This window comes from Photinus pyralis, unplaced genomic scaffold, assembly GCF_008802855.1.
Source record: "Photinus pyralis isolate 1611_PpyrPB1 unplaced genomic scaffold, Ppyr1.3 Ppyr1.4_LG1, whole genome shotgun sequence".
NCBI lineage: Eukaryota > Metazoa > Arthropoda > Insecta > Coleoptera > Lampyridae > Photinus > Photinus pyralis.
In genome coordinates this window covers 63,088,061-63,099,341 of record NW_022170249.1, presented here as the reverse complement: position 1 = coordinate 63,099,341, position 11,281 = coordinate 63,088,061, and the positions used below count along the sequence as shown (strand labels likewise).

Below are 11,281 nucleotides of genomic sequence, written 5' to 3'. Positions count from 1 at the left end.
GCAATCTGTACAGGTTTCCTATCTAAATGGATAGCAATAAATAAAACTCCTCCTCGAAACCGTTCGATAGTCAGTTGCGAAGAAAATGGAGGGTAAGAATGACCTCTTTTCTATTTTTCATCAAACTTAATGTATGTAATTTTTCAGCTCAAGGTGCGGCCATCATCTTTGGCCCATTGCAGACGGCCTATGGTAAATACGCCACATATCTATCACACGTTTAACCATATATTTGTAGAACGAGAACTACGAGCATTAATTCAAACAGAAATATGCATCTGTAAGTACTTTTCATGCATCATACCGTATTTTAATTAGCTCTTATTTAGGAAAATGTTGCTATTTTACGGGGTCGGGGGGTAATCCCCGACTCCGTAAAGATAGAAGGAAGGTATATCACATCAGGAGGTTCCAGGTCTATAAAGACCTGGAACTACAAAACACGTACTGGGTGTTTTATGTAAGTGTTATCGTTTCAATTATAATGTTTACTTCAATGAATTTTTTTTTCCAGAACTAATAAACCCGCATTAAATTTTGTTTTGTTTTACTTATCCACTCCATTCTGACTAAGCCCTTACCTAAAATAATAAGATGTAGTGATTAGGGTATTATCATTTCTTCCGTAAAACAAGTGTTCAGACACCTCCTCCCACCCAGCACGCGAAGGTAGAGCGCCTACTTAGAAATATGTATTATGGTAAACAAGATTATAGGTTAGAAAGGGGCCCTCTTACCACTTGTTGACAGTGAATACGGCAGGCATTCATACGTCTAAAGCTCTCTGCAGACGGGGACAACAGTGGCGTCCAGTAGTACTAGCCATTAATGGAGGCCAGTAATTATCCCTCTATTGTCCTCGTGTGCAAGGGTATTGCCGCTCCAACGTCCAGTAAGCTACTGGCGGCCACCAAAGTCAAACAGGTTTGAGTTTAGTGGACGCTGGGAGGGCTAGTTCGGGTCACGTGACCTAGTGGCTGTCATTATTGGACGTTGCTAAATGGGTACTGGCTGACAGTGCGTCGCCGGACTCTGCTGGGAGAGGAACTAATTCAGTGTTTTTGTTGCGAAATGTGTTCCAAACCTGAGGAAGTGAAGACGAGACCAAATGGGAGTGTGAAATGAGTGCGGACCATATAAATACATTTTTAGACATTTACGTAAATTACGAACTGCTATGGAACGTCCGTAATGCTGATTATACCAACAAGACGAAGAGGGAGAGTGCAATAATGAAGTTATTAAATGAATTAATAGAGGTAGGGGTTGCAGTGCCCGACTTGAGTTTTTTGAGAGCTCGTATAAAGGCAATAAAGGCCACATATCGGAGTGAACTCCTGAAAGTGAATGAATCCAAAAAAAGTGGAGCTGGTACTGACGATGTCTACGTCCCGAAATTACCCTGGTTCAGTGCAGCAGACAGTGTCTTAAGAGATGTGGTGATAACGAGAAAGTCAACATCGAATTTGGTAAGTTTGATTTAATTACTAATCAAATAAATAGTTGTACGTTTCCAAATTTACGATCAAATGGTAAATAAACAAGTAAGCTACATTTTAAGGTTACATGCCAATGGCCTTCATCTGCCAAGAAACTTGTCCTGCTCCGCTGAAGTGCTCAGCCAGTTTTGTCCTTGTTCCCGAAGCTTTTTTCGAATATGTGTTTGTCGAGCGAGCTCTTCTCAGTGATGGTAGTTCTGTTCCAGTCGAACGCCACTGCCCGGGATGAAGAACTCCTGTGTCAGTGTCTTCATGGTCAATCCATCCCCTTTCAAAATACGTTCCTGGCGAAGTTGTTCGCAACCAATTGTGGATAGTACATGTACATTGTACAATCAAATCGACAGTTTCTACATCCACTTCGATGTCTTTTCCAAATATTCTAAATCTTGCTGCCATTATTCCAAACGCATTTTCCACTACTCTTCGTGCACGCGATAAACGGTAGTTGTATATACGTTCCATTAGTGTCAAATTTCTTTTCGAAAAAGGCTTCATTAAGTTTGGTGATAAAGGGAACGCGTCATCACCCAAAATTAAATAGGTAGTCTTTAGGTAAATTTAGCTTTTCATTGTCCATGGCTGATTTCAATGAGGACAATCGGAATACACTTGCGTCATTGGCTCTTCCATTGGTTCCCACGTCTATGTACAAAAATTTACAATCTGCATCTACCAATGCCAAAAGTATTATGCTGTAGCCTCCTTTGTAATTATAGAACTCGGAGGAACTCCCAGGCGGTCGTTTTATGGCTACATGCTTTCCGTCAATCGCTCCACAACATGAAGGAAAATTCCATTTTATTTCAAAATTCCTTTGTATGTCTAACCATTCTTTCGATGTTTGAGGCACCTAAAAAAATTATCCAAGTCACAATTTTTTCAATTTACATTTATTGGCAATGTTACAAAGTAAAATGTGCATAGAGTATTGTGATTTCGGTAAATTATTCGTTGTCTTATATTTTCAGGTTGAACCAGCTTCCAGCACTAAAGTTGGTCAGCTACCCGCGCACACTAACGAAGTTGGGACGGAAGAAGTAATTGAAGAATCTGAAATGGATCTAACTGAACACAACGTCGACAATCCGAAGGGAGAATTAGGCACATCACAATCCCAAGTTATGTCACACTTCCAAACCCCAGTCACAAAAAAACGCCGTATAAGCAAATTATCAAAAGTTGAGAGTGCAATTGACAAACTACAAAAAATATCTGAGAGTCGTTCGCCAGTGCCAATCAAAGCCCCATCCCACGAGGTTGATGTATTTGGAGCGTATGTAGCTGCTCAGTTAAGGGACCTTCCCATGAGGAACAGACTAAGTTGCCAAGACAAAATTCAAACTATGCTAACCAAAGAGAGGTTGAAATTGTTGGATCCCCCACGACCTCCACCTTCTCCGATGCTATCTGGAACCTCGTCCTACGGCTGTGATTCTGATGATGATGTTGAAACTCCTCGATTTATATCTGAAGGAGATTTACTCTACAGACAATTACACTGAATGGACATTTTCTGAAGAGCTAATTAGTATTTTTTCTGATTACAGAAACTTTATAATTTGCATTTTCTTTAATAATAAACTGTATTAAATAAAGTGTTGATTTTATTTTGTTAATCCCTTTTAAATGATTAGCACAAGTCCTAGCATTGTCTTCCCTGTACAATATAATACAGGCCTAATATTTTTAGGAAAATACAAGAAACCTTTTTAACAAGGAAACTGGCATTCTCTTGATTTCAGGCAATAGGAAAATATAACTGTTAAGGTATGTCTCATGGCGTGATCGAAGTATAAAATGGTTAAATACAACCACAAAATATTGTTAAATTTAAAAACTTCCTAAGCGCAAGTTGCTGCGATGGGCTTTTACAACTACAAATTTACAAGTTATCCCTACCAAGCAATAAGTTATGAACACTTACCTTCATATATTCTTGTAATGATGTTGTTATTGCTGTAAGTACTTCTGGCATAAAACTAGAAATAGTGTTTGCTGGTATTCGAAACATGATTGCTAGAGTTTGGTAACTGTCACCACTAGCCAAAAATCTTAAGGCAATCTCTAGTTTTGGACGGGCAGGAATTGCGTTTCTCATTAGCGTATCCTTTTTTTTAAATTTTAGGTTCAATTAGATTTAAAAGTTCGTTAAATTGTCCCACACTCATTCTTAAAATTCTCTTGAATTCCAGAGGATCCTCCTCGGCAAGTTCCCGAAATATTGTTGACGAAGCTCCGAGGCGATCTCTACGACCCACTCAGTCTTTCACCCAGCACGCCCTGTTTTTGGTTAATATTTCTTTCAGTTCATCACTTAAACAATGGACAGTTTCACTTATAGCTTCATCAACACCTTTCTCGTATTCTTCGTCAACCTCCTCCATGTTCAGACACATCATATTGACAATAATTAAATTACAGTAATGTAATAAGGTTACCCGAAACGTCACCACATCCACACAGCACAGACTAATGGCAGCCATTAAAGTACATAATACTGGAAGCCAATACTGCCCTCATGTGGAAGCCTACTGTTCAGCCAGTTCACTGGCTGCCACTTCTGGCCGCTAGTACTGGACGCCACTATTGTCCCCGTCTGCAGGGAGCTTAAGTGTATTATGTTCAATAGGTGATCATGTCCAGTATTATGACACTGACTCTATAATCTATATATCAGCGGAAGGACAACCCAATCCGCTAACAGGTAAATATTTAGGCAACTTAACGGCTGAATTAGAAGCTGAAGGTTCTGAGAGTTGGATTGAAGAAGAATTCGTGTCAGGTGGTTCAAAGGATTATACCTGCGGCGGATTTCCCTATACGCCAACTACGCCCTGGCGTTTGGCGGCGTACGGACGGTGGCGGCACCGAGTACACTTGACGCGACAACAGCTGTATGTCGGGTGCCGGCTATGGGCTACTTCAGCTACTTGAGATGTACCGAGAATTGATTATACCTACTCTTTTTCGTGGTTCGATTATTCGACTATTAAAAAGGTAGGCCTATTAGTTATTTTTTTATACACCCTGTGTAGAGAAATATCTAATGGGGAATCCTATAACGAGGCCGTAAACATCTCCAATAAATTGCATTATTTCTAGTGTGAATTTATTGCCTCCTGGGTGGTCATGGAAAGAGGTCTAACCAATAATAATTTAACCAAAGCTATACAAGGTAGATCGATAATTCGGTAACTATTGTTCCTCTTCTAGAATATACGCAGCTAAATGTCCATTTTACTATTTAACAATTACGTAATTATGCTATAATTGGGGATTTAATTTACGATTCAGGGTGATTAGACATAGGTACAATTTTCAGCAGGTATATATTCAGCTTCAGCATTCACCAAAAGTTCCATCCATAATCCCCTGTCACAGAGAGGGACCATATCCATATTACAATCACCCTAAGTTTATGGGTACGGTATTCATTTGATTGAATGATTCATTAAAAATTAAAAGTGCCACTTATTTAAAATACTTAGGTTATACCGGGTGAATCATTAGAACTGATGTCAGTTTGAATTTCGCGCGTACAATTCTAGTGTTTTTTACGGGATAGAATTGGCGATGATATATTTTTAGTTATTTTACTAATTCTTATTAGTCACCAGTGCCGTCGTTATTTCGTTAATTTGTTGTTGTTTTTAATTTACTTTTCCAATCTGTATTATCAAACAGTTTCTTCCAAAACTAAATTCAAGAATTGTTGAAGTAAGTAATTAAATAACGGTTAAATTAGACTAATGTGCATTTGTAGGTTAAAAATCCCCTTCTTGAGATCCTCCAGTCCTGTTGAGAGCAGTTTATGGAAGGAAGAGTGTCCCGATCTTATTATTTCTTATAAAGCATTTGCCAATCATAAGAAACGAATCGTTGATCGATTTGAAAACAAGAATTGCATTTGCAAAGAAGAAAAAACAGGTCATCCATTACTAAGAAACGATGAAGTGGTCGAAGACAAAGAACTACTAACTTTATTTTCGAATTACAGGAGTGTCTTATGCAACATGCCAACGAATTTTCCATAAAGATCTACGAATACATACACCCGTACCGGGTTTCTGTTCTACAGCAACTGCCACGCTCTTGATTATGAGAATCGACGTAATTATTGTGATTGATTTAATAACAACGACTTATTTGTAAATCTCTCTCCTTGGAGAGTGATTCTACATTCACCACTGGAATTAGGCAAATGATAATCTATTATTACCAACCTTTAAAAATTTTTGTTTTGCGGGAAATTCAAACTGTCATCAGTTCTAATGAATCACCCGGTACTTACATTATAGATTTTACATACCTAAGTGTCATTAATTGCGAGTGAAGCGATCGAAAAAAATTTTCGTCCTATTTGGTAAGCTTGAAATAGGCGGTAAATTGCATCTGGCGTAGAACGCAAATGTGTAAATCCGCCGCTGGATTATACTTATAGATATTAAATTAAGAAGCTCACCTTATAATCAATATTATCGTTATATAAATGTAGATCCGAGAAAAATTGATTTAACTGAATACCAAACAAATTGATGTAATACATAATATTTCACAATGTTATCGCATTTATTTATCACAACTGTATTATCCTCTACTCCTGATCAATAAATGTAAAGTATAGATATTAATAATAATAATAAATCCGAACGCCGTTTAACCACGATGATGAAGACAATCCTCCATTGGAGTTTGATATCGTCTAAAAAGGTATCAATGTAGGTTTTTTATTACAAAATAATTTTGATACTTACGGTCCAACTCTGATGTAGACTATGTTTTCTGCTGTCGGCTTATTACTTATAAACGCCCATATAAAATAATCGCCGAATAAATACAATAAAATGTCACGCTTTTCATAAAACTGCAAATTATGCGCGCAAGGACACGTATCCCTAAGAAAAGTAAATTATAAGCAACTAAAAATTGAAAAAAGGCTTACCTGAGGTATATAAGCAGCCACCTGTCTATATACCCACATACACACTTATTGAAATCGGATTGCGGATGCACGCCGTTTTTAAATACTGCGGAACGTCGAATTTATAATTATATAGAACGTACTTCGCCGTAAAGATATACACATTTCCTATTTCCATCATATTTCCCACCTTTTTAAGGGAGATTTTCGAACTTTACGCATTCATACACAATAAATACCCGTATATAGGTGTCGGTATGGAAATGAAATGGGATAAACTACCATATCAAATTCGCGAGCACTCACTGCTATAAGTAAACACTATCGCAAGATTGAAACTTCCCATACCAATTATTAGAATCATGAAATCTGCGAACTCTGTTCTCTTTGAGGATAGCTTCTACGTCTTACTACAAAAACCAGGGGGGGCTGCCCTAGACCCTAAGAGCTACTATATAAAACTAGGGGTAGTTCCTTGGGGATAGGATTAGGGGTTAGCTCCCCCACCCGATAGCGGAAGCTATCGCTCCTACGAAATAGCTCACATCGGTATCTACAGCTCCTGACGCTGATGCTATAATTAAATACTATCGAATTATTGCGAGATTGCAGCATCCTCTCCCATAACCGCGGTTATTTTTTCTCTAACTGATAACGCATTTACATCCGTGCTTATTTAGCTGCAAATGTCGAGTGAGTAACATCTTCATATTGCTTTCGCAACTTAATAGTTATTATTTTAGATCAAGAAATGTGCAATCATTTTTGCGAGGAGTCGAGGTAAACCTGCATGTATATTACTATACGTTTTAACCGTATATTTGTAGAACAAGAAACTACTATTATTTTCGGCGGGATAAACCCAGCGAGGTATAAAACCACCATGTATTACGTTTTAATTATATACCTATGTGTAGAACGGAGCGGGGGATTTCCAATTATGAATAACAATGCTGTCATTAAAAAATGGGCGTTGCTGTCGTCGAGGCTCTCTTCGCCACAAATTTTATGTAACTATGTAAGTAAGCGCTTTAATTATAATAATAAACTTCAAATCGATATTTCAGATCTAAATAAAAACACTCTACATTTTGTTGTTGTTGTTTTATTTCCCTACCCGCCCCTGTTCTGGTTGTAGGTTAGAATGGGGCCCCCTTGTGTATGTCTCTCAAATGGGGGAGCTACCTCCGAGATGGAATGATAGGTTAGAATTCTCCTCCCTTGCATCTCTCTCCTGAACCCTCGTATCTAACCGTTTGATGTCTCATCAATGCCGGGGCGCCGGTTGAAATTATACTTTCCTATACCTATACGAATCCTAATAGATGGCGACTCCGTTCCGTTAAAATAGGTTCGATATAAATACAACTATCCAAGCATTATACCATAATAGTCTAATTAGCTCAGCGGTTATGCTATAGGACTTGTAATCCAATGGTTGACGGTTCGAATCCGTTCCATTTAAAAAAAAATTTTCAGGGTACGAAGGGGTCGAAGTTTGAGGATTCCAAGATGGCGTCTAAGAACTTGAGGCTTCCAAGAACTTGAGGATTCCAAGATGGCGTCCAAGAACTTGAGGATTTCAAAGGGTAAGCCCTTTGAATAGCAGAAATCTATCTGCTTCTTTTTTGCCTCGTCAATGTCCGCAGGAGTTTTCACATGAACCAGTAGAGCATCACGTGCTTCAGAAATTGAGGGTTTCCAGCAGATTTTTGTTTTTTGTTTGGCTCGTCCGCGACATTGAGTTAGAAAACTAATGGAGGGAATCAAATGCTTGGCCAGGCGTAGACCACGGGAACCAAAAGTGGCCTCTAGCTGTGATTAAAGTACCACACCACTTCCGTTATCATTAGCGTCTCACTTCAGTGGCGTAGAGATATAATTTTCTTTCCACTAATAGGAATAATAACAAAAAAATGTATAGAAGGAGTAAAATACATGCTCGTGGTAAAGTAAACAAAATAGACAAGGATGGGAAAGTATGCAGATTTAATATAATCATTGATTACAAATCTAAATATACATCGATGTGTTCCAGTAGTATAATTAAGGCCAGTTTACTATAGCCACTACAACTTGACAACTCCCATTAAATTCACTGTGTTGATCAATAGCTACAATTGACTGGTTGGTCTCAGGTTCATTACAACGGCAGAGAGATTCAATAATTATTTATTGTTTATTGTTCTCAAAATGTATCCGCACTCGTAAAAAAACTTACACCTGATATCCATATTATAAACTCACACGTTTAGCTGTAAAAACAAGTTTTGATAGTACCTACTGCATATTTGATGAACATTCTCCGCCTTTCCGGTGCAACCTTTGGTCGAAATCACAGTCAATGAAGCGTTGTGAGCACAAAAGCAAATTTGGAGAGCTGTTCTTGAGATATATTTACAAATGTTAGGTAACCATTTTGCTCGAAGTACTGGCTCGTTTGGAAAACTAAGAAACATAAACTGGGTACCTACAACCTCGCCTACAACATGATAAATGACATGCGGCAGTTAGTTATTTATATAAACCAGAGCACAAACCGATCCGAAATTATTAGGTACTTTAAAATTGCAAATTTAATAAAATTTGAATTTGGTGGAAAACTGACGGTGACAGGACCCGCGTTTTCATATGTCAAATAATGTCGGCCAAAATGTACCTTCACGGGAACCTATCCACGCGAGTGGCCTCTATCTGTGGCAACTTCCGTCTACAAAAATTCTTACCCCCTCTACCATTATATTTCCTCCATTAGTTTTCTAACTCAATGGTCCGCGAGGAGGCACAAGTGATGGAAACAGAAATAACTGAACAGCAATTTTTGAATCTGAAACGACATAACTTGATAAGGCTTATTTTAAATTAGGATTTCGGGTAAACAGTAAAATGTAATTAAAAAAACTCGCCAGTAAAATGACATTACTTGACTCGGCAATTAAGGTACTCGGCCCCACGTACTTCAATATTGTGTCAATAATATGTCATTTTCCTGACTTTTATGTAAATATGTAACTATTATATGAAAATAAATGCCTTGGAAAACACTCACCAATGGTTATTTCCGTATCCAGTAGACTCTTAATTGTGCAGTCAGCTACACTTAAATACTTCTTTTTCTTTTCATAAATAGATTGGAATATTCCATCAAATTTTGCTGCAACATCTAGATCCTTATTGCATGCATGGATTTGTCCAAAGTCATAATTGATCTACAAAAATCATTTGATAAAAGGTTTTTATTTAATATCACCCTTGGTAAATCAAAAATAGCATGAAAGATGATAAACTAGAAAATAAATAAGGAGATTTACCAATTCTGGGGCAATGTCAGTGTGAATTATTGGCCATTTAACAAAGAATTCTGAGATAGTCGCTGTATTGTCGTTTTCAATATACCTCAGAGGGTAGGATAGTCGCCAGTGATTTAGAACTTCTGATTTCGGTTAGAATTTTTTGTTAGCCATATCTGGCTATCAATTACACATTGCTCGTATACTAAAAAGTGATAATGTAAATCATATTTCAACAGTGCAATCTTATTTAGCTTACCCTCATGGGATGTGCTGTTAGTTTTCTCAGGAGAAAGTGATTTCTCAAGCTTCCGAATCAGATGCAGTTTATTGCGATATTTTTCAATAAGAGTGCCTCTTGCTGGCTCAGACTTATTTCTCCTAGAATATTTTTTTTGAATTGGTTCAATGAAATATGTCGTTTTCTTCTCTCCTGGTAAAATGTTGACTAACTTTTCAGAAACTACTCTAAAATGGTGATGAGTTAATTTTCCTTTAAATCTATTAAGGAGGGTTGTCACTAATATGTCCGATATTCGGTCTCTATCGTTGTTTGTTAAAGTGTTATTTTTTCCTTTTTGATATAAAGCGTCACCAAGAAAATCTTTTCTTAAAATGGCATTAACATCAATGGCTTCAATACAGCCTGTTGGTAGAGACGATAGGGAAAAGTCTGAATCGATGGTTACTGTACTTGATGTCTCTTCTGAAGCGGAATATGACACAGCAGATGGTCCAGGTAATGGCTCGGAGGAAAGCTCATCAATATGATTCTCTAAATTTGTGTTTGATAAAAATATCAAAGGTACATTCGCTAAACCATTTAAGTTGCCAAAAGCCAAATTTTCGTTACTTATATGATAGTTCTCCTTAGACTTTTTCTGAGGAGGTTCTTCAACATGATCCTAAAAACAAACAAAAACTAAATAGTTGGTCAACCCTATATAAATCAATATATGTTACAGGGTGTTACTCCTCACCTCTCCTTTAGGACACCCTGTATTATGTAAAATGTAACATTTACAACATCGTCCACATTTTGGATTTCTATTGGAGAGCAACTAGTCCTATTATCGAGCCCATTATCCAAACTCTTTATTCCTCTTTTTAACCTTATTCGATCACCTATACTTGGAACAAGCAGACCAATCTCTTCGTCCGTCAGTAATTTTATTATTTCAATGTCTGTTATCTTCTGTTCTATAAATATTAACAAACGTACAACTAATTTAAAACTATATACAGGATCCTGCAACATTGTGCCGGTCTTTCCTAGCTCATACCTGGTAAAAAAAATGTAAAAAAACCTTTTGTGCAAATGTCAACCATAGATTGTCGCGCATCTACAGAAATTATTTTTGAATATACAGGGTGTCCAATTTCTACGGTGTCAATAGAACTGATTTTTTTTAATGCAACACCTTGTATATTTTTAATTGTTTCAATGTAATTTTTTAACCTCTGCATGGAAACCTATCCACTTTTTGATTTTATGTCAATGTTGCCAAAGTATTAATTTTTTTCTGAACAATTCCCCACACCCCAATCCTTACTTTGATAAATCGTAG

The 11,281-nt window shown here is 37.3% G+C and overlaps 1 protein-coding gene and 2 long non-coding RNA genes across 3 annotated transcripts; 2 read left to right on the top strand and 1 right to left on the bottom strand.

The window, feature by feature from the left end:
• The first annotated feature begins 433 nt into the window (after positions 1-433).
• Positions 434-3,004, top strand: LOC116165631. The gene is made up of 2 exons (XM_031480236.1): positions 434-1,469; positions 2,471-3,004. Exons 1-2 carry the CDS (start codon positions 1,122-1,124, stop codon positions 3,002-3,004), a joined length of 882 nt encoding a protein of 293 aa, XP_031336096.1. The 5' UTR covers positions 434-1,121.
• Positions 3,005-7,083: 4,079 nt separating this feature from the next.
• LOC116166932 lies at positions 7,084-7,437 on the top strand. The gene is made up of 3 exons (XR_004144439.1): positions 7,084-7,203; positions 7,251-7,293; positions 7,341-7,437. It is a non-coding gene; the product is annotated as an uncharacterized LOC116166932 (long non-coding RNA).
• Positions 7,438-9,119: 1,682 nt separating this feature from the next.
• LOC116159786 lies at positions 9,120-11,023 on the bottom strand. Its single transcript, XR_004143052.1, has 5 exons — positions 10,694-11,023; positions 9,973-10,618; positions 9,735-9,918; positions 9,473-9,632; positions 9,120-9,250 (listed from the first exon to the last, which is right to left on the bottom strand). It is a non-coding gene; the product is annotated as an uncharacterized LOC116159786 (long non-coding RNA).
• Positions 11,024-11,281: the final 258 nt, after the last annotated feature.